The sequence below is a fragment of the Protomyctophum bolini genome (assembly GCF_963924005.1).
Source record: "Protomyctophum bolini genome assembly, chromosome: 19".
Lineage (NCBI taxonomy): Eukaryota > Metazoa > Chordata > Actinopteri > Myctophiformes > Myctophidae > Protomyctophum > Protomyctophum bolini.
This window is the reverse complement of record NC_137880.1, coordinates 13,304,727-13,329,578: the sequence shown is the minus strand read 5'-3', so window position 1 is coordinate 13,329,578 and position 24,852 is coordinate 13,304,727. Positions and strand designations below refer to the sequence as shown.

The window sequence follows — 24,852 nt, the reverse complement described above, 5'->3', positions numbered from 1 at the left end:
ATTTATTGTCCTTGCTGATGTCCTTACCTCAAGGTGACTTCCATTTAGAGGCTGTTTTTCATTTCCATTTAGAAGCCTCATAACTCACAGTATAGCAGGGCTGAGTTCTACAGTACAGTATACGTCCACGTAGGGTTCTATCTATGTAATGTTGCTGTCGAGGCACAAACATCTTATCTCCATATTTTACTTTTTTCCAATCTAAGGTTGCAGATCTACTGTTTTTGCTAAGTAACAGCAGTGCGTAAGTGTACATATATTCAAGTAATCGTTTGAGGTATATTTACTTTACTGCAGTATTTCCAATTATTGTACTTTTACTCCACTACAATTATTTGAAAACTCTAGTTACTACTATTCATTTGTAGTTTTGATTATTACAAAACATGCATTAACCACTTCAGCCCTATACATTTTGGCCATTTAGGAAATAGCAGATCTACAAACTCACAATGCGTCACATTACAACGCATTGTGAGTCTAAAGATTGCTGTACCTAATAAATACTCTCTACTTGTGTTACTTTAAGTACATTTTTATGCCAATACATTTTATGCCAATACATATTCCAAGTACATTTTGAATTTCGGACTTCTACTTGTACCGTAACCGATTATTTAGTGTTACTTCAAGCTAAAGTAGCAGATTGTGACAATTTAAAGACTTTTAAGACCATTTTACATAAAAAAGTAAACAAGCCAGTCTATAGAAACTGGTCAAACATTGTAGCCTGGCTCCAGCCCTGAATCGCTACCATTAAAAAAATATGTCCGGATCGCAGCAGCTGATTGGCCATCAGCCCCATCACTCCACAGCGTCAAACAACAACCATGGCTGCCCCCACTGCGGTGACTCACGACCGTATCAAATCGACCTATGATAAATAGTTTTACATAAACGTCAGGTTTTATAAACATCATCATCCGACATATTTTACTGCTTTTGTTTACATGCTAGTAGCGCTCGTTGACTGTGTTTGTTTGGTTAGCAACCGGGTTAGCCATAGCCACATGATTGACAACATCATCTGCTTTCCTGAACCAATCACCGAAGACTGCCGCTTTGACAACGCACATGCCAGAAACTGCTGCCGTGGGAAGGGCTCAGTCTGAATAATGAAGTGAAATTAAATGAAAATTCATTGGCTATACAAACATTGGCTAAATTGTCAAAAAAATGTAAGAAAGAGGCAACAATTGTGAAGATAACTGATCTACAAGCTCACAACACCTCACAGCGTGAGGCATTATGAGCTCGTAGCTCTGCTATCTGCTCCTGCAATGCCAAGTGCTTGTCAGGGGAGTGAGGGGACCAAGTTCAAATACCATTATGTTTGGCGGATCCCCAGTTAATATACGATATCAAAAGCAGAGGCATGGTGGACACCTAATGCACTCGGACCGTTTTGTGTGTGTCAAGCAGGTCCCCTTTTAAGTCACACCGACTCCATATTGTTCAGATTTACGCTGAGGAAGGCCTCCGGCCGAAACGTCTGTATGTTGTTTGCTGCTGGGTGGAAATGAAAGAGAAAAAAAAAGAATCCTATTGGATATAACGTGAGTGCTGGTATTCTTTTCTATGGTGGACTCCTCCACAGTCCACACCGAGTCCAACCATGAATATAATCAACAAAGTCAAACACAGCTATTTTATCCACCTTTTTCCTATAACCTAAGTCTTTGCGTTTGTGTGTGCATAAGTTCCTCTCTTTCTTGCTGTTGCCAGTTTTGCAAGAGAAACATTTGGACATGTCTATGAAAACAAGCACAAATGAAAATAGCAGATCTACAAGCTCGCAGCGACACATTGTATATAATATACATTTCTTAACATTTTAACAAAATATCTTCAGATTGATGTCCATGGAAAATTACATATTAATCTGGGGTTCCTTGACGTGAAGAAATGTGGGAACCACTGGTTTAAACACCATTACGAAGCAAGCCCAAATAAGCCACTACTGTACACTTTAGAAAGAAGCCCAAAAAACACAACCAGCAACTACCAATGATTTATTTACAAGCGCATTTACAGAAAGAAAAACAAGCCAGAGGTCGCTTATAATAAGCAGACAAGGCAACACTGCCTGAAGGAAGTGAATCACAATGTGTGTGCTTCACTGGGACTCCTTGTGGAGGAGCCCCAGTGACTTCCCGCCCAAACACGTGGATACCATAGAGAAATGTCTGATGAAAAGAAACATAGAAAATACACTCCAATTCTGTGATTAAATTTCACCAGAGAGAGAGAGCGAGCGAGAGACAGAGAGAGAAAGAGAGAGAGAGAGAGAGAGAGAGAGAGAAAAAGAGAGAAAAAAAGTGAGAGAGACAAAGAGAGAAAAATAGAGAGAGAGAGAGACAGAGAGAGAGGCTACCCCAGAGTTAGTGTCAAAGTGTCATTGAGCAAGACTCTGAACCGCTAATTTCTCCCGATGTGCAGGTTGGTGCCTTGCCTGGTTTCCTACGGCATCGGTGTGTGAATGGGTGAATGTAATGCACAATCTACGTATGTAAAGCGCCTTGGATAAAGGCGCTATATAAATGCACAATTTACCATTTTGCGGTGTGTGGTGTGGTGTGTGTGTGCGTGCATGGCTCATCCTGAATTCTGTGCACAGAAGTTCCACGTAAATGCCAATAAGTCATGGAGTCCATCACACCAGAGTACCAGAGTGTGCGTGTGTGCGTTCGTGCATTTGTGCGTGCGTGTGTGTGTGTGCGTGTGTGTGTGTGTGCGTGCGTGCATGGCTCATCCTGCATTCTGTGCACAGAAGTTCCAGGTTCAATGCTCTCTTCATTCATTGACTATTTAAAAGGAGACATCAGCCAATAAGTCGGCAGCAGCAGCCAAACTCATGAAAAGGTCACGGTGCACAAAACCGCTGTTTGTTTGAATGCAGAGAGCCGATTAGTGCACTAGTTCAGTGTGGCAGAGTAAATACAATTTAAGCTGCCAACAAGATGCATGGGAACCTGCATGATGCTGATCGATTCCCGTCTACCCGCGGCCAAACGGACGCCATACGTCATTCTTTAACCGCAAAACACAGTATGTTAAACCGACCGCCCGTTTGATTTATGAATCGTCCCGTCGTCCGTCCGTTCACGGAGGGCTATTGATTTCAATCTCATTCAATTAAATCCAGTAATAACAAATCGTTTGCGGCAAAAGGGAAATCTTGTTCAAACGAGGAAGCGTGGCGTGGGGAAGAGGAGAGCACAAGACTGGGTGTTTGTTCTCTATTGTTGATGTGGGACTTTTTATTTTTTTACTTTGGGTTTTTGTCAAATCCCATATTTCACAATGTTTTGTGGAAGGGTGAGAGAGAGAGAGAGAGAGAGAGAGAGAGAGTGAGAGAGAGAGCGATAGAGAGAGCAACAATGAGAACAAAGCAGTACTACATTTCCAAATTGCTTTCCCAATTTGGTTACATAATCTTCTCTGTTGGGTGGAAACCTCACCGTGTCCAATACTGTTACTAGGATTCAAATTCAGATCTCTAAGCTCAAAACGACTTTCCTGGGGCCTATTTCACGAAACTTGGATTAGAGATTAAGCCGGGCTTTAACACATATCCTGGCTTAATATATCCTGGATCAGTGCTTAACCGGTTTCATGAAAGCTGGTTGATCTTGCCAGATTAACTTAACCAGTTAACCTGGATATGTTGAGGCTTGATTCGGTTTCATGAAAGTGATGCTACATAAGTTACCATGGGAACTTATGCTTTGGACTTAGCCTGCTCCGGACCAGGCTAACAGCCAGGTTTAACCTAATCCTGATGTCTTTACTGTTCATTAAGCAGTCAAACTGATCACAAACCAATGATGTTTTCCAGATGTATTCAATTATTATGGGTTTATGTTGCCTTATTTGTATCGGTCTGCATTAAAGGACTAATTTAAGCACTATATAAAATCAAATAACCAAAATATATAGGCTGCACAACATCATGACAGCTTGTGAGCTTGTAGATCAGCTGCTTTTGGTGAATGTTCCCCATGAATAGGTTTGCTGTCGTGCAAGTGCACGGTTAAGAATAATTATTATATTATATTATTATTCTTTGTAAAAGTGAAAACCACTAAATATTACCATTACTCATTGTTTTACAACATATTGTAACGTTTCACCCACTACTAGTCCTACATACTTACACCTAGAAACCCCATTCAAACCTATTTAGGTTCATCCTACGGTGGACATGTGTGCCTGAAAAGGAATCTTTGAAATGTTTCATAGTTTTAGAAATATAGTGCTTTCAAATTTGAGACATTTATAGGCAGATAGTGGCACTTCAAAAAATCACTTTCACCTAGAAACTCCATTCACACTTTGTAAAATTCAGCTTACTGTGGAAACACATGCTGGAACTTTTTACTTTGAAATGTTTTGTAGTTTCGGAGTTATGTAACTTAAACGCCCAATGCATTCTCAATGGCAATAGCACAAACTTTGGCATGCTAACCCATGAACCTATGACCCTCACCAGTCTGGCCCCTGTCTGGAAAACAACCCCCTTCCCCAAAGGTAGCTCCCTCAGAGGAGGGAGTTATGGCCAAATATCACAATGCGACAATATCATTATGCTTACAATATTAAGAATTCTGTTTTAAGTTAATAGTAGTGGTAAAATGTAAACTATATTTTTGGGGTAGTTAATCATTATCCACTATCCACTATTGAGAGTATGTTCTCTCTTTAATTACAGCAGCAGTATTTATTTTAGAAGCTTAAGTCCTTGTATCAGTTGGTCTTGAATAGATTAGTAAAGACAATGAGATATACAGAAGGGGGCTGTAATGCAACTATTAAGGATGCAAACTGCCTTAATACCCCATGAAGAAGAAGGATCAGTAAATCTTTGATCCACAGAAGGGGTCTAGAGACAACAAGCCAGACTGTCTATTAAGCCAGGCTTGCTGATCCCGGCTCGCCAAATCCGCCAATTCTGAGCCTCGCTTGGCTTTAGTGGAACGGAATAAACCAGGCTGTAAAGATCAGGATTTAAAAAGCCTGGCTTTGGCCTATATCCTGGATTAGTTAATCCAAGATTCGTGAAATAGGCCCCAGGCTGCTTTTGATGCTTTTGTTGTGTGTGTGACGCCGTGGTATGATCAAGTAGGGCGTTAATTTACGAAAAAACCCCAAAAGTTTAAATATGGAGTAACCAGTAAGATGTTTCTGCCCCGACTGCCACGATAAAGCTGAATTTCTACTCTGTTTGATGCCGTCTGTCGCTTTGCTGGAGAATAACTGATCTTCCAAGTTTAAACAAACAAACAAAACAAAACCTTGTTAGATCTGTTCTTGTCACCAAGCAGAGTTATAATAACAATTAGGCATGATATACTGTAGCTGATAGCTGCAGTATCTCAACAAAACACTTTTGTTTTTCATTTCCCCCACCAGTTTGGAGTGTGTATTAGGCACACTAGCCCCCATAACTCTTATTGGACTTTGTATATTGTATTTGACCTTGCCTTCGTGGCGATATCTCTCGTCTCTATTCTAACTGTTCCTGTAACTGCTAAAAACACAACGATCCCAGCCAGTGACTCTGTTACCACTCTGTAATCATGTGTGATGTGACAACGATTCACAGCTCATGCATATCAAACTGTGGGTCCTTGAAATGAAAAATACTGTTTAATACATGACAACTAGTAGCCGCCGGGCCCCGCCGAGACATGGATGCTGAGCTTTCCAATAAAAATCTTGATTCGTTCACAACTCTCTCTCTCTCTCTCTCTCTCTCTTCCCCCCCCTCCCCCCTGCTGTTTCACTTTTTCCTGCGTCTCCTTGAGCTCTTCTCTTTTCAAGACCTTGGCTATCGTCTCTGTCGGGTGGAAACCTCATATGTCCAAGACAGACAGCTACTCGTCAGGAGGATTCAAATTAAAAAAGCATCGAAAGTAGCAGATCCGCAAGCTTGCGGAGCGTGCTCAGCCTATCAGCTGAGCAGTGCTCATAGAGACACACAAAGCTGTGCATATAGGAACGGCTAGCGCCACCAAAAAAAACCAAACAGATAAGAGGTTTCAGCCCGACAGCAACAATTATGGTAATGGCGTTACGTTTTTTTATTTAACCTGCAGCTTCCTCTCAGACTAACTCAACTGCCTCATCTGCAGGAAGGCGTCTCTCTGACCCTTCCTGATGAAGTCACACTGAGCCTCTAGCTCTGGCCCATAGCGTTAGGAGTTCTCTCTCAGCGCTATGGTACTCTCCAACCTTTCCCCTCTCACCCTTTCAACTACATTAAAGCATGGTGAGTAGCGAAAGAGTATGTTTTGTATTTTACTACAGACGAGAGGCTGCTCTACCGGGAGGTGCGCGCAACGGCATACTAGGCATAGTACTACTCTCTTCTATCTCTGTTTATCTCGCTCTCTCTCTCTCGCACACACTCACACGAACATGAACACAACTAGATTAAAAAAAACAGACACGGACGGGGCCTGAATTGAAACAACAGCCCATGTACGCTGTTAGACTCAAACCACCTAATTATCTATGCTGCACCCTGGTCGACTCGAAGACTTCAAATAAAACATTTGTTTACATCAAAACGCCACACCACACCACACCGCCCCGGTCTTTAAGCAGCTGTGTGTTTACGTGGAAGGAGGTAGAGGAAACCATGATAAACCCTGTTAAACAAGCGTGTCTCGTACAATTTACAGGCACACTGAGCCATATTAAACATGGATTTTAGGAGCCCCAGAGCTGTGTGAACCCCCCAGGGCTGTGTGAAGACTATAAGCCTCGGTTATACTTAGTTGCGTGTGGGTGTCGAGGCGGGGCGTCGGAAAAGAGACATTTTAAGGTTGTAGATCTGCTCTTTGCTGTGTGCGATGCCGGGACACAACAAAGTATAAATCATCAAGGCTGGAACACTGAAAATGTCATCAAACGGCTGCAGGCGTCAAGTTTGTACGTCAAAACCTGTTGATGCATCTTTCGGAGCTCGCCTGTTCTATTTTGGACCGTTGACACATGGCAGACCATCCATCACAAATTGTAGAAACAAGCCAACGACGCAAAAATACATGTATTTTTCTCTCAAATGTACATATTGCAGTGTTTGTTTACATCGTTCTAGGAATACAAGGTCATTACGTGACGCACGTTCAGTGACGTCCGACTCAATAATATGTTTTATTTTCAGTGTGTTGTCATAGCCTTAGGCTTTTGTTATCAACCTTTAGTGCTTCAGTAAACCGCCTCATCCTCACAATGTCACACATTCTATCGTTCTATAGATACAAGCACACAGATGAATGGAGCCTGTATAACGCAGCCTCTCTGTGTCCTGTCCTTAACCCGTCTCCCTGACTTACTTTTCCCCAGCTGAGTGAGGCCACAACACGGCCACGCACCAGCGCCCCGCTTTCAATTTGCTCCGTTCCGACTCAAAGTGAGCTCACTTTCCGCCAAAGAAAAAAAAAAGGACAGCACAGCACAGCGGTTCCACAGAGGCCATTCTGGACACAGACGCTGATTTCATCCTGGCAGGATTCCCTGCCCACTCTGCTTCTCTCCGCTGCGCTTTACAAAGCGAGGGCGATTTAGGCGGCCGCTGCCAAGTGAACGACGGAGTTTGAGTTAAGGCCTCACGAGACCAAAAAGGGGATCACCAAGATTCCCCATCCATCATGGTCTAGGGAAGAGTGTTCTTCAGGGGAAGCCCGGCGAGCGCTGTGGCCTCGCGAAGCGGCTCAATGTCGCTCGATTGGATCAAGTCACGGCTCTCGGGTTCGAGTCATTTTCATTCGTCTTCATTGGCGGTGGCTCACAAACGGAGAGAACGCGGGGATCGCGAGTCCGCTTGAGTTATATTATATACTTTTATTTACATTTTAAGATATTTTTGAGGGGCGCTACCTACTGTATATACAGGTTTAATGTTTTTCCTTAAACAAACATTAAAAACGCCATTGAGATGGACAGAGTTTAATGTTTGTTTTGTCTGATAATTACGTCATGAAAGACGTATATATAGTGCCCCTCACTTCACACGGGTGTTAACTTGAATATGTTGACCAGGGTGGAAACCTCATATGTCCAACACTGTTCATTTTCAGGATTAAAATTCAACAGCAGCCAAAGTATGGAGATCAGATCCTCCTGTTTGTTGTATCCACTGAGCTGACGGACTGCTCCCAATGAGCAGGTCGGTTTGCATGGTTTCCTCCACCGTGTGAAACGTGAAAACACACACACGCCACACACACGCGCCCCCCCCCCCCCCCACACACACACACACACACAAGCAGCATGCCCTCAACCTCTTTTTCCTGCCTCAGTGAGTTGGGAGGGAGTACATTGGCGCGGCGAGGAAGTGAATCCTCAACGGGAGTCTGTGTGTTTGTGTGAGCTCTGATGTGGTTTAAACTTTCAGCGACGGGGGAGTGGAGTGGAGTGGAGTGGAGAGGAGAGGAGAGGAGAGGAGAGGAGAGGAGAGGAGAGGAGAGGAGAGGAGAGGAGAGGCCACTGAGGGAACACATGAGTACATGGCACTCGGTGAAACCAAACCAGAGTGACCTTACTGTGACCTCTTGGCAAAGTGGCTCGCCCACCAGCCAGCAGAGGTTATTTATCGTTAGATAGACCAGTGGCACTCAATCATTTTCAGGTCAAGGACCCCCACCTCAGATTTATATTTATTTGGCTGCATGGCGACCCCCATCAGAATAGCAGTGGTGCCAGGGACCGGCCGTATAAGAGACATTTTAATTATGTCAAACGCTTTTACAATTCTTCCATGTTTCATCTATCTATAAATGCACCACGTCTCTGTCTGTCTGTACAGTATACGTGTGTACGGCTGTAATGCACGTTAACTCGAGAACCGTTAGCCTCACCGACTTGACACACGCGTTCCACACCCCCACACGGAGTGCAATGCCGGGTGTCGAGTCGGTCGGACTCACGGTTGTTCAGAACCGCCACAAAAGGCCTCTGTCCTGGAGCTGGCCCGTTCTGATATCACAAATAACCAAACTATAAAATATTGTTACAGCGGTTAAACTGATAATTTGGGGTCCCCTGGGAGCAGTGTTGAATTTGACAGCAAATTTTTATTTGGTTTTAGTCAGTCTTTTGAAGATTTTACACTGCATGCTGAAAATTAGCTTCTATGAGCTTGTAGATCTGATCTGATTTTCAGAATAATTCTTCTACTGGATCTTTTCCACCTTAACAATTTTGTCTAGTTTATTTGTTGACGAAATTGTGTAGGAGCGGTAGCTGTCGAAAAAAAAAATTAAAAAAAGAAAGAAAAAGAAAAAGAATCAAATCCAAAGAAAAGGAGAAAACAGCAACACTGTTTTTAAAGTGACAGGGCAGCTTAGGGAGGCGTAAACCTCCCGTATTACCGTAAATCTCGGAGGGATTGGGGGAGTGAAGTCCAAACAGATGCAGAGTTTGCCACCGTGGCAGCATTTGAGAGAGTGTCTGTGGGAGCTGGATGACACCGCCCATCTCTCATCGCACGGCTGGGGACACTATAAGCGCTTTTGTGTCTTCTCCCAGTGCTGGCTCGCCAGCCGCCCCTTTCTCTCTCTCTTTGCGCCTGGCGTTCGTTGTCAGGATGATGGCTCGTCCTGTCAGCCTCGTGATGAGGAAACTCACTCAAACTCTGATTTCAGACGGCTTCTATTTATGCTACATCATCACAATGCTGGGGAGGACTCTTTACGTTCTTTCTTTATTTTTCTGTTGGTTTGCCTACTCACTCATAACAGTCAGGAACTAAATATACTGACGTCAACAAATACAAACTAGACTAAGGCCACATTTTCAACAAGAACGGTCGGCATTCTCATTTTTTATCGAGCCTTTACACGAAAGCAACCATTTAATGAAAACTCTGCATGCCAAGTCGCTAGGTGGCGGTGACGGACCGCCATATAGACCAGTCACCCATCTACAAGAAGTGTGACTTCCTATCAAGGCTTTTTGTTTACATCATGGTTTACATTCACCATCACTAGTAGAGCTCTACATTTGTATTTGTAGGATGAGCGGGGCGAGCGACCGCTTGCTCATTCTAGTCTCTATTCTATTCATTCTATTCTCGTGAAAAGGGGGTCTAGTTACTTAAAGTTACTTTTAGTGCAGTAGCTAAGCTTAGGGCCATATTTTAGAGAAATGTGGACACGGCGGACAAAAGCGCCACATTTTTGGAGAATTAGAGGATTATCCCAAAACATTCATTAACAACTTCAGACCTTTTACTTTTCAGGATTTAAACTAAAAAAGTTAAAATCTGGAGGTTTCTGCCCAACAGCGACGATAATACACATTATGGTACTTTTACTTAAATTAAGTACAACTTCAACCCACTGCCGTCGAGAGCCTAACAAAGAAGAAACGCTCAGTCCACTGACTCCCCCCCCCCCACCCCCTCCTTCGCCACGCCTGTTTGTGGACGCAGAGACAAATTGCCCCCTTGATGAATCACAATTACTGCATGTAACATAATTACGGGTGCGACACAATCATGGCAAATTACTTTGAGATCGTACAAACATTCATTTCCATTTGCTCTCAAGCTGTTCTGTGACATCGTCTCTGTCGGGTGGAAACCTCATATTGTCCACTTATACTTTTACAGGATTCAAATTTAAAACGAGATAGTAGCAGATCTACAAGTTGAAAACGCGTTGCTTTGCGCCGTGTTTCGAGCTTGCAGATCTTCTACTTTTGATGCTTTTTGTGTGACGCTGTAGTATGATCAAGTAGGGCGTTAATTTACGGAATAAATAATAATAATAAATAAAATATGGAAATAAGAGGTTTCTTATTACAACCACACACACACACACACACACACACACACACACACACACACACACACACACACACACACACACACACACACACACACACACACACACACACACACACACACACACACACACACACACACACACACACACACACACACACACACACACACACACACACACACACACACACACACACACACACACACACACACACGCTATCAGTTTAGACTAAGTGTTTGAATGTCAATGAATCAAACACAGGATCTGACACAAATTTTTACCCAAATGTCAAGATTCAATTTATCCCCTGGGCAAGAAGGCGGGCTCTATTTGCTCAGTGTTTAAACATTTCAGCACCTGCACAAGGACACAAGGTTCAAATCCGGGGTAGAAGAGGAAAGTTGTACAGTGCTGCTTTAAGAATCCTGATACGAATGTTGACATTTTTTTATTTCTTCTACTGGAAGTTAGGGAGCTACAAACCGCATACAAGCCACAAGCCACAAGTTCAACACTGCTTGAAGCGATATCTTGTCCCATCGACACCCTCTGACCTGCTTCTCACATCTCCCATCCCGCCTGCGGTGAGAGGGAAGGGTCAGCGTGTTAATGGAGATAATACTGGACTCAGTGGACTGTGTTTCTGTCACGCATCTAACGGGGAGAGAAGCAGCGTCCTCAGGACGAGCAGGCCTCTGTCAAGTAATGGAAAGTGTTTGTTTTTTTGTTTCCCGATGTGCAGCGCATGTTTTTAATAGCACAAAACATTTTTGGAAACTCCAGCAGCTTGCCGTTGCGCAGGGGCATTTCATGCGCGTGCATTAAACTCGGGCGCCTGGAAGCGCTTTTAGGCTTTTGAGGTGCTTGATATTTTTGGATACATACAGTAGTACATCTCAGAGGGAAATTTGTACTTTTTATTCAACTACAGTCTTTTGTATGATTTAGCTGGGGATTGAACCCTTACCTCCCACAATCTCAGGGCGGACACTGTATAAGCACAAAGCTCAAGTAACATTTTTAATGCAAGTCTTTTTTTAATCCCATGATTTTGTAATCCATTTGTCAGTGCATGTCAATCACAGTGTCAATTATCTTCTAATGTAATCCTCCCCTCTCCCTTTGCCAACCTTGGGAAAGCAATTTATATTATTTCATTGTTGTCGGACAGAAACCTTCATCTGCATATTCTAACTTATTTTGTATTAATTAATGTACTACTTGATCATACTACGGAGAGTCACACAAAAGTATCAAAAGTAGCAGATCCATACATTCGAAAGCCATGCTCTTCGAGTTGCAGACGCGCTACTTTTGCTATTGTTGAATTGGAGTCCTGCATGAGAAGTACGTTTTTGGACATAGGCCTATGCGTTTTCCATCCAACAGAGACAATTTACCAAAGTAAAAAATAAAATCAGAGTACTTCTACCAACAACTATAGTCTCTGTCAGGCTGACATGGATGAGAGAACAGAGCAAGTAGCCCTGCAGTGGTAATTAGCCCAGTGTGTGGTTGGCTCTCTTCACTTTCCATCTCAACATACATTGTTCCCTTTGCTACAAATCTGCATAGGCTGCCCTGGGCGCAGTCATTGCTGTGGTGTCACATTAAGCGCAGCTTGACACAGCAGCATTGCATACAGCTGGCCTGCAGGGCACCGCTCCATGGATTCGGGTATAGGTATAGGTATAGGTAGTAGTCTGTAGGTAGCTAGTAGCTAGATAGTAGGTAAGTATAGGTATAGCATAGAGTTAAAAAATAATAGACAGGGAAAAGGAAATTCCCACCCATCCACTTGTATGGAGTTGCTCACCCTGCGCAAGTGCGCATATACTCCCTTTTGGGAGAGTTTGATGAGTGGGGCCTGACCCTGTGTGCAAACGTGTGAGTCGAGCCCATTGGTCAAAAACGTTTTCGCTCATTCATGTGTCTGGCCCCAGCCCAAAACATCATTTACAATTCTGTGCCTATCGGTAGATACTTCGGACGGCGCAAGCGAACTTTGCAACGTTCGGCACAGCGACCAGCTAGCTCGCTGTAGCTCGCTCGGCTAATCAGAGGACTAATCTATCAGAATGAGTGTTCTAGGTACAGTAGGTATAGGTATTTAGGTAGGCAGCAAGGATGCGGCAGTAGCGATGAAACAAAGCTACAGGTTGAAGTTTGAGGAAAAAGCACAGAATATAGGCCTAGTAGGGTAACACTATTTCAAAACCGGTTAAAAATATAACAAAGTTCAACAAACAATATAAAAGTTGACACCATGGGCTGCCGAGGTTTGCATAATGTATGTATGCTGTATGAGGCATAGAAATAGAGGCGTATACACTACAGTATAAATTATGTATGGTATCCGTGTATGGCAATAAGCAGATTTATGACCTTGGCGCGAAGCGACATGTAGTAGCATGTGGGTCTGCTATTTTCACTACTTCTCAAAATTATGATTATTTTTCTTTTTATGGAAATGATATGATTAATTTATTTTTTATTCATGAAATACTTTAGAAAAACGTTGGAATTGTTTTTAATTTATTAAAAGTAGTTTTTTACTCGTTGAGATCGACCCATAAAAAATACTGGTCAGCAACCAAAACACAGGTCCCGACCCACTGTTTGGGAATCAATAGATGGCCGTGAATACTGAAATGAAGTGCTCACGATATCTTATCTGTAATTCAATCCAGTTCACTGCAACTCAAACAGGCTGTGTGAAGCGCAGCAAATATGACAAAATGTCACAAAAAATAAAAGAAAACAGAACTTGCATCTCTGACTCCCTCTAATCCCAGATGAGCTGCCGAGAAGCTGAATAATTTACAACCACGGCACAGGCAGCCAGAGCGAGTCAGAGAGATGGAAAACAGTCCCAGTCACGTCAGTTTGTCTCTGCAAACACACACACATGAGGTAAGTAATTCGTTCACCGCTCTGCTGCTAAGCTTCATGCATGATGGAAATATTTTCTCACACGTTTTACTTGAGTAAAAGTAGAAGTCCTGCGTTAAAAAACATATGTAAAAAACAAACGTATTGGCATCAATACTTTGGTACTTACAGTACCAAAGTAAAAGTACTCAATGTTTAAAATGCATAAATAGTAGGCATACTAGTAGTAGTAGAATTAATACATCCCCATGTTTGCGCCAAAGCTGGGGGAAATTATATCAGTGACACTGTACTTTGTATCCAAATGACTGACATCTGATTGTCACAGAAACTATATGCTAACATAGTTTAACTCCAGTACAAACAAAAACCACAAATCATAATTCATAGATGGATTAAGTAAATGCTACTATACTGAATCCAATTCAACTTTACAGCTCACCATTATGTAATCCGGTCAAGAGAACAGCTGCTATAGGGAACATTTCTGATCAAACAAAGCCCAAGAAGATATTTCAGCATGAATGCAACAAGGAAGACAGCACCCTCTGATTTCAAACTCAAATTATGTTTAATAAATTCACATTGACGCGTCCCTCCGTATGCATACCATGCATGCTATATCTCTATCAGTGCTCTTTGTCATTATATGACTGCTGACATCAGGGGGAAATAATCTCTGATTTGGTCACGGATCAATCACCAATGACACTTTGCAGCTGCTGTCATCCCTGCATGCCTCTGGTGGCTGGGATTGTAGGACTGGGAAATATATCGATCCGGATGTAAGACTAGCTATCGCCTATCTCCATCATACTACAGTGTCACACAGAAGCATCAAAAGCAGCAGATCTGCAGGCTCAAAGCGGCTTTTTAAACCAATGACCCATCTGCTGGGCCATTAATTAGCACTGCGTGCTGCAAAATTACTTACTATTTGGCCTCAAATCCCAGGAGAGCTTCCTTTCCCACACACTAGAGGAAAAGGTACTAGTAGTGATGTTTTACTCAAGTAAAAGTATCAATAATGCAATATAGAAATACTCTTTTACAGGTAAAAGTCCAGAATTCAAAATGTACTTAAGTAAAAGTGCAAAGGTATTGGCATCAACATGTACTTAAAGTACCAAAAGTAAAAGTACTTATGCAGAATGTCCCATTTCACAAGTTTTCAAATGCATACAATTTATACAAATATTTTGTCAAATGGCTGAAATGTGTAGAGGGCCAAAGTGGTTAATGTGTGTTTTGTAATAACAATCAAAATCTGGTAACTAAAGTATTCAAATCATTGTAGCGGAGTAAAAGTTTAATATTTGCACCTGAAATGTAGTGGAAGTAAAAGTACAGAAGTGAAACTACTGCAGTAAATTAAAAGTACCTCAACATTGTACTGTTCCTGCACTACTGTGCTTGTGAGGGACAAATACAGCCTCCAAGTGTGTACATGGCCCCTTCTGGGGTCACTGTCACTGTTCCAAGACTAGTGGCTTCAAGGACCATTTGTAATGGTCAGAGTCACAAGAAAAGCGCCCCAACATCACAAATCCCCTGGTTGAGAACAGAAGTGCCACAAAATGTCTCGAATCCCATAATCCCCCATGTAAGACTTTTTGACACACGGCGCGTGCACACACCCCTGTGCACACGCGCATATACTCGCGGACACAGACGTTTGCAAAATGCCTAAAACCAAGGTGAACTGCAGGGCTAGTACAGTACTGTAACGTCCCTAATTCCCATGCATTGAAATCATTTGAGAAATCAAGGCAAAACAACACCCATGCACTGCACAGCAGGAGGGTTCACAGGACACAAAGCTGTAAGTGAACTAAACGCTATTTAGACCACTTTGGATATCTAATTATAGGTATTTAATGATTTATTAGATACACGTACAATGGACAAACGAGAAACAAAATGACACTACAGTCAGTACAGTGTGTACTTGCACAAGTTGCACGGCACAAATTGTGCAAGTGTGCAAGTGTACACACACACACACACACACACACACACACACACACACACACACACACACACACACACACACACACACACACACACACACACACACACACACACACACACACACACACACACACACACACACACACACACACACACACACACACACACACACACACACACACACACACACACACACACACAGTTCAGCACCCCTGCAGTGATCATGTCATACCGCTACCTGCCTCCACTAATGAGCAAAGCCTCTCCTATTAATTAACAGGTGAATTGGCATGGCTGTCTCAGTTCACCAAGTAGCCTAGTACCCACCAAGGGTACTTGATGAGCCGTCGAGTCATGCACAATGTTCATCTTCACCTAATCACTTTAAATTGATAACATGGTCATAGTCCGCTCAGTCCGTGCTGTCCCCTTTGTGATACTCACATCGTTTTTTTCATTCGTTTTAATGTGGAGAATGAGCGCTCAGATTTTGTGACGGAGACGTGTATGTATGAGGAGGAGCATCTGAAATCCAGCGCAAACTTAACCAAAGTAAAATACGTGTCTAATTGGGGCAATGCACGTGTCAGTGCCACAATGCTGCATATATGCTCAGCATCACTCCACATTCAGGTCTCCGATTACCCATAATGGCACTGGCAATCCCCATAGTCCTCCAGTCTGAAATACATGGGCATTAACAGCCATTAGCCCTTTGGAGTTTTGCCCACTCCAAGCCTAAATAGCCCTCCGACCCGGACATTATACCCCCTGCCGTTGACCGGCCCCTCTGCCCAGCTGTGTACTGTGTAATGGGGGGTTGGGTGGGTGGCAGCAACCAACACCTTTTTACTGATTATTTCCACACTAACGCATTGAAATAACGACTCGTTTCTGTTGCACATACGCCTCAGAAAGTGACAGTATGTATGCTGCAGCATAACCCTATAAAAAAATTATGCATAAGGAATACCTTATGTACAGTGTGTATCCTTATACATTTAAAACTGATTTGGCTTTTTAAAAATAAAATAAAAAAAATTAAAAATATCCCCCATAATTAAGATCTCCCGGTGGAGCTGTTGCCCCCGCGACCCGGCTACGGATAAGCGGTTGAAGATGGATGGATGGATGCCGTATATACACTCACCACTGTACGTGACGATGCGGATGGTGGAGTCTCCCTCTCCGAAGCGCGTGATGGGCGTGAGGCGCACCTCGTAGGACTCGGGTTTGATGAGCTCCGTCAGGTTGTGTGTGATGAGCTCTCCCTTGTCGATGCTCCCCTCCACGGGGATCTCCTGCTCCCACCAGCGCTGTTGGCCCGTCTGCGTGGTTGGGAAAGGAACAGACAAATGTTTAACCTGTGTAGGACTCATCTGTGTCACCCGATAGCTATTAAACAATTTAACTCATATCTTTGCTTCTGGGGTGTCCCTGGAACAACATATGTTCTGATCGGGGTCCGTGGCCGAATACATATTTTGACGGTCCTTGACATGAAATAGTTGGGGCACCACTGACATAGAAACATAGGTTTTTCAGAAAACTGTCATGACATTTCATAGAATATGGTCTATGTCTTAATGGGTTAAAAAGGCTGCTGGGTGGGCAGTGGTGGAAAAAGGACAATTATTTTTTTACGTGAGTAAAAGTATCAATATTGTAGTAGAAATGTGATTGTGGACAGAGGGGAAACATTTCATCGAGCGACCACAGCAGAAGCAAGCATTGCCTAGCGACGTATAAGCTAAGGTACGGTAAATATAAAACAGCCTATTCTGGATTAATAATAACATACCCAAAAACACGCCAAAGGCAACGAGCGCCATTGGGAAATAGGACGTCAAAGATGTCAAAGGCAATGAGTTAAAGTACTAAAAGTAAAAAAAAGTACTCATTATGAAAATTTCTAATAATTAAAATCTACAAAGTAACTAGTAACTTAAGTGCTGTGTGTGATAGGAACCACTTGAACCCTACTATCCCTTTTCTGGGATGAACTTTAGCAAGCTCACAACGTTGTGAGCTTGTTGACTGGCTATTTTTTGGTAAAAAGGATTTGTGTAGCAAGAGCAAAAAGGTAATTAAACTTAAAAATACGCATTACAGTTACAACATGAATCCAACATACACTGATGATAGTGCTGTCAAACAAGTCTATGAAATCTATGAACAGTTTTAATCTGCAACACAATTTTATACAAGTGGGGGTCCCTGCTTCATCTCATCTCTCTCCCAGCTAAGGGATCCTTACCGTCCTTGGCCTGAAAAACGATAAAGACCCCTGCAGTAGAGCCACTTCAGACTGTAGTTTAAAAAATCACACCTGTGTGAACCGAGTGGTGCAACTCCTCTCTCTCTCTCTCTCTCTCTCTCTCTCTCTCTCTCTCTCTCTCTCTCTCTCTCTCTCTCTCTCTCTCTCTCTCACAGCACTACCCCTCTCTCTGTTTCTGGCACCCCCTACTGGTATTAATAAATGCACGCACGCAGCATTACCCTGTGTTCCAATTTCACGCATGCGCACACCACTAGTGCTCATGACCACTGATACAAACAGGTAGGTAGGTACACGGACATTGCTGGTTGTAGGAGTGGTTGCACCACTGAAAAAAACATGTGTCAAAATCTCAAGGCATTCATCATAGCGGAAATAGCATATCTACAAGCGATCTACTGTACCTATGTGACACATTCTGAGCTTGTAGATATTTTGCCCTATTTTTTAAAAATGTGTGAAAATCTTTCTCAAAGCAGTTTTTTTTGCCCATAATGACAGGGATGCCGGGTAGAAACTTTATCTGTTCAGTATCAGTATCATGTATGTGTTTATAGGGAATAGAATTCGTTTCCAAATTGGGAAACATTGAAGGAAGCATGCATGAGCTCAGTTCGGGGCCCTTCCCAGGTTGGCAGAGGGAGACTAGCGCCTAGGATTACAGCTCAGGCAATTGGCACCGGGTGAAAAATGGGTTACATAGCCTAGGACTGATTTTTTTTTTTGGATAATAGCGTCTGCAATTCAAAGGCTACCATTACAAAAAAACATTGTCTCCACTTCAAATAATAGTAATGACTCCATTCAAAAGGTATTTGGTGGTGAGGTGGCGTAATTACAGTAAGTGCTATGATGTCTCAGTATACCGTCATTAAAAGACTGAACTATCTTGAACTCAGAAGATAATATTATCTTGTCTTGTGTGTGTGTGTATATAGATGAGGAACAAATATGTCTAAGCATAAAACTGCTCTTCAAATTGTCTTGTGATACAAAGTAACCTTTTTTTAAACAACTGAATTCCCGAGGGCGCTATTGTACTTGTCCCAAAGAAGGCAAACATTTTTAACTCAACATCTTTGCTTCTGGGAGGTCCCTGGCACAAAATATCTTTTCAGATGTGGTTTGGCAGCCTAACGCATAATTATACATTTTGGGGTCCTTGACACAGAAACAAGTTTGAGAACCACTGAGAGAGAGAGAGAGAGAGAGAGAGAGAGAGAGAGAGAGAGAGAGAGAGAAAAAGAGAGAGAGAGAGAGAGATACCCTTTTCCACCGCGGTTGAACCTGTTCGGTTCTCTAATATTGAACCAGTTCAGAGTGTCTCCACCGAAAATGAATTGGTTCAGAACCCTAAAAATTGGCTCGTGACTAAAAAAAATAAAAATAAAAAGAGAGAGAGACAAAAGCCTGCCGGTTCCGTGGAAGTACCGAGGTTCCACGAATCTATAACGGATCCAGTTCTAGAACCAAAGATCTTTTAGTGGAAAAGGGGCCAGAGAGAGAGAGAGAGAGAGAGAGAGAGAGAGAGAGAGAGAGAGAGAGAGAGAGAGAGAGAGAGAGGGAGGGAGAGAGAGAGGGAGAGAGAGAGAGTGGAAGGGAGAGAGAGAGTGGAAGATAGAGTGAGAGTGAAAAGGAAAGGCATTAAAAGTGGTCGGTAGTGTATAGGTGCGAGGACAGTACCAATTAAGTCATTACATGGAAAATGTGGATGCTCCACAATTAAGGCACAATTGTTGCCATTACAGCTGCAGTAGTTCAGGGATAAACGGAGACGCCTTCCTACACGACACTAGATAATTGCACATGATTTGCTTGTCTCTGCCGATGCTTTCAAATCCCCTGTGCTCCTCTCTCTGGACCAACAAAAGGCCTTTCAAGGCAGGTTAATTGGAAAGAATTACATGGTATGGGCTCTGCAAAAAAATAATAATCGTAGCCTATGTGGTGCGAGCGTGCGTGCGTTCTACCGCAAAGGAGAAAGACAGAGATCTCAAATGCCAATCTCATCTCGTTCAAAGCCGATAATTCCACATTTTCTTTCCGTATCGGAAGATATGAGGTTGCAGATGAAATGAAATTGAAATGCATAAACTACTTAGACCACGTACGTTTAGGGATAAGTGGTAACGGTTGGCGCAATATAGTGCCCAAGACCTTTCTTCCCCGTCAGCAACTCTATCTAAAATGACACAGATGTTTTCCAGGATTTAAAGGTACGCATAGTCTGTCCAGTCTGAATGGATGAAGTTCATTCCTACAGGAGACTCAGTCATATAACATGTTTCACTCCATACAGAGACTCAGTCATATAACATGTTTCACTCCATACAGAGACTCAGTCATATCACATGTTTCACCTACAGAGACTCAGTCATATCACATGTTTCACTCCCTACAGAGACTCAGTCATATCACATGTTTCACTCCCTACAGAGACTCAGTCATATCACATGTTTCACTCCCTACAGAGACTCAGTCATATCACATGTTTCACTCCCTACAGAGACTCAGTCATATCACATGTTTCACTTGATTGCGGCAACAGTTCATGACGAGGGTTTTATGGCAAACTTTGAAAACCAGCGCGGTGCTCAGAGAGAGAGAGAATGTGTGTGTGTGTGTGTGTGTGAAGGGGAATAATCAAAGTGACAGAATCCTGATCCAGATTGCCTGCATGTAATTAGTCTGCCTTCCCATTGATCTTCCTCCGTTCTGACGACAGACACACACACACACACACACACACACACACACACACACACACACACACACACACACACACACACACACACACACACACACACACACACAGTGAGTGGCACATCAATGGCGGGAAGAAGAAAAGCGAAGAGGAAGAGGAGTAGGAGGAGGGAGAAGAAAGGAAGTGATGTACTGTACTTTTCCATTAGTACAAAAGGCAGCGGATGGAATTAAGGGGGTGACATCCATCGGGGTGACTAGTTACCACAGAGAGAACAGTGGTGGAAGATGAACTCACAGTACAGTACCAAATACCACAAAGTAAAAGTACAGTACCAAATACCACAATGTAGAAATATGCTGTTACAAATAAAAGTACCGGCATTCAAAATGTACTTGAATAGAAAATAAATTAAAGAGCACATTTATCATGATCAGGTCAACCAAAGTGCTGTGCGGCCAGTGCGGGTAACAACAACAACAATGCAAAGAAATGAAACAACAAACAACGAACAGCAACATACAGCAGACATCAATCACAATCAGTCCATCATTTACTCAATGGAATCCCCCAACCTTCCATCATTGTGCTGTCTGTCTTTCCATCTAGGAAGAGAAAGAACATCCACACACTATAGTTTCTAGAGCGTTGTTGCCTCCTGCAATTTTCAAACGCTTCCGTCATACACAAAGGACAAAGCGAGATGAGTCCTTCTGTTTCTTCTTTACCGTCGCGCAAATTTGTCCTGATGTAAATAATCAAAGCATACATTGCTTCTCAGAAATGGACATTCTAAAATAAAAAGATGAAAGCTATCAAATGCTGTATATTTTGGTGAACGGACATGACGGCCAGATGACGCCTTCCGTTCCTGGGCTTTGGGGATGTGCAGTGGCAGACTCTACACATAGCAGTCGTCTGTGCAGTCCTTGTGTAGTTGTCTCGGCACTCATTCATTCTGAGGCCGCGAGGGAAAAACCATAATGATCCTCCCCTCGGTCGGGAGAGAGCGGTTATGGACGAGCCGTTTGGTGCCGGCTCTAAAAATAGATTGAGAGCTGTGTGTGTCTGCGTGCGTGCGTGCATGCGTGTGTGCTTTCATTACTGCAACACTGTCTGTTTCTCAGTCAGTCCACGGATAGAGCTCCAAATGTATTTATTTAGGATTGAATCCTCCCCTCCCACTCACCTCTCCCTCTATTTTTGCTCTTATTTCTTCTCTTTCTCAATATTCTACCTAACTTCTCAAACTTTTTCATCACCAGTGCTCAATTATACCCTCTCTCTCTCTCTCTCGTCTTCTCATCTCACTCTCACTCCGTTCATTACCACACTTGAGAACCAAATGGTTAAAGAGGTTGACAGTCGATCAAGTCAATTGGAAGTGTTTATAGGGAAGAGAAAAAAAGCATTCTTGCAAACGTTGCTTTTCTCAAAGAAAAAATAGAAGAGGTGGAGATGTTCATAAACAACAACATAAAAAGTGTGTTGGTGGGGTGGGGGGGATTAAAACGTTAACGCGATTGCTGAAATTACCGCGGGGACCACTTTGGAAGCTGTTGCAGTCTTAATCTGTGAAACGGGGGGGGGAAAAGAAAGAGCGTGGCTTTGAAATGGGGAACGCTAGATAAAGTATATTCACTGGCAAGAAGCGCCTCCGTCCAGGCAGCCAAAGCCTGGCACGGCGTGCCAGCACAGCACGGCACGCTCTAGCGGTTTTCCCACGGAGGATAAATTGCATGCGACGCAACATCATTTATTACCGAACACACACCGGGGTGACGCCTGACAGGAAAGAAAACAAACTAAAACAAGACTTAGTTTAGAGAGAGCGTTTTTCGCCAAAACCTCAATTCCTTGAGGAGCGCCGTGTGAAACAAATATGGAATTATATTAATTACGGGGAAACACAAGGAGCTGTCTTACTAAGGCTTACCAATTCACTGTACTGAGACGAATGAATGGGGACAGATAAGCTGTTTTTTTTAATTTCACATAGTTTTTATTATTTTTGTTTTTCCAAACTGGGCAACAGAAAGGACAGACAGACAGACAGACAGACAGACAGACAGACAGACAGACAGACAGACAGACAGACAGACAGACAGACAGACAGACAGACAGACAGACAGACAGACGTAAAGATGCAGAAACAGAGACTGCCATGGTTCTTTGCCGCCTGGCTGGCTGTCAACACTTGAAGTAACAGGTACAAATATATAGGAGCTACTGTAGCTGTGCCTGCTGCTGTTCTCCACATGAATGAACCATTGGCCGGGAACAGAAATGATTCGATGAAAGAAAGAAAAGAGAATATTAAAAAATGGGGACCTGCAGCTTGGCTCAGCTGACTGCCCCCGGCAGATTGTTTGGGAGTCAGATTCATTCCCTACCGGCACCCCGCACAAAAATAAAACAAGACCAAAAAAATACAAAAAAGGGGGGAGGGGAGGGGAGGGGGGTGGACAAAACAAAAAACACAAAAAAGCAAATAGACAGAAAGTAGAGGTTGCGACAACCAATGGATCGCTGCACACTGCACAACAATCTTCGAATAGAAAAGTAAAAACAAATGGAGAGGATGGAGAAGACTGTATAGACTTACAGTCTATGACAATACATATACCGTCGCTGTCCGGTGGTATCCTGATATGTTCCAAAACTGTTACTTTTCAGGATTCAAATTCTACTACAACATGCAGCAAAAGCAGCAGATCTACAAGCTCGAAACACGTCGCTTCGCGCCACGATTCTAGCTTGCGGATCTGTTACTTTTGATGCTTTGGTGTGACGCTGTAGTATGATCAAGTGTGGCGATAATTTACGGAAAACAAAAACACAAAAAAGAACTCAAAAGGTTAGAATGTGCAGATGAGAGATTTGTCCCAGACAGCAACGACATATACTCTATGTACTCAATGGCTATGGACTACATACACTACAATGACTACATAGTACTGCATTGTACAGTTTGTAGACTACTCTCACTCAGCATGCTTACCATGAAGCACAGTACATACGGTACTCATTGAGAAAAGCAGACATAACAGTAGAAATATGAGTGTATTGTTTTTATTTAGCTCAGGAAAATCTGTAGCATCCACCATGTTTTGAGCTTGTAGAGCTGCTACTTTAGCTACTTTTGAATTTGAATACATAGTTTTGGACAGATGAGGTTTCGCCCGGACGGAGACTATATCATGTCTGTAGCGTACGAAGGATCAAATGAGCAGCACTTCTCTCCAAAAAGTCCCCAAAGTCAGCATAATAGTTTGGGTGTGCAAGGCACGTGCATCTCCCCCGGGTATGTTGTATGGACTAGTACTGCAATGAAAGTTAGAACTTAAAGCCGGGACAGAGCAACACACAGACAGCTACTCCATCAATCTAAAGTGCCTCGATAATGTGTACCATTCTACCATTCTGGTACCCATCACTGTACACTATGGCAGGGGGCTCTATGGCAGTCCAACTACAAGACTAGTCTAAAAATTAAGGAAACACCGAAAAAGCCACATTTCCAATGTGGCTTTTTCCAAAGGCCAAACCTCAATGAACAAAAACATTGTGATTAATGATGAAGTTACAAAATGAGGCTTCGTTCACAAAATGTGAAGAGAACATATAATTAACAGGTTATCACAGGTGGATAAATAAGTAAGTGGTTAATACTCATCAGGCAATATCACTCTTGGAATAATACCTACAACCTTGTTAAAAACAATGAAAATAACTAATGAACTAAATTAAGCGGGTGTCGCATGAGGCCCACGGGCCGCAGGTTGAGTAGCACTGCTCTATGGGAACGCAGGCTTATCCTCTGTCTCCTGGGAGGCGGGATAAGCATTGCCATCTGTTTATTTTTAAAGCCATCTCAGGAATGCTCCGCCCTTATATTTGTTCTATATATACAGTATATATGTGTTAGATCAGAATAGGGGTTCTGATCAAGTACTGATCATACTAGGGGGTACCTACCAGTCACGCTCAAGTGACTTGATGATGCTCACGGTTCCTTTCGCTCGAACAGAACTAGGCAAGGCAGCGTTCTCTGTCAGTGCCCCCTCTGCTTGGAATGAGCTCCAGAAGTCCTTAAACCTCAGATCACTTCCACTTTTGTTCAGGATTTCAACTGCTTTACCGGTATTTAATTATTACATTTTGGTCTGTTTATTTATTTTTTTGCTCACTGCATATTTTTCAAGTCATTT

The 24,852-nt window shown here is 42.9% G+C and overlaps 1 protein-coding gene across 2 annotated transcripts in view; it reads right to left on the bottom strand.

Annotated features, from left to right (window-relative positions):
- The window catches only part of LOC308334137 (MAM domain-containing glycosylphosphatidylinositol anchor protein 2), a 298,760-nt gene that overhangs the window by 27,893 nt on the left and 246,015 nt on the right, over window positions 1-24,852 (bottom strand). For both annotated transcript variants that reach the window (XM_080790725.1, XM_080790724.1), the window contains exon 12: window positions 16,810-16,987. In XM_080790725.1, coding sequence (XP_080646851.1) covers window positions 16,810-16,987 — 178 coding nt within the window. The remainder of the gene's footprint in view (window positions 1-16,809; window positions 16,988-24,852) is intronic.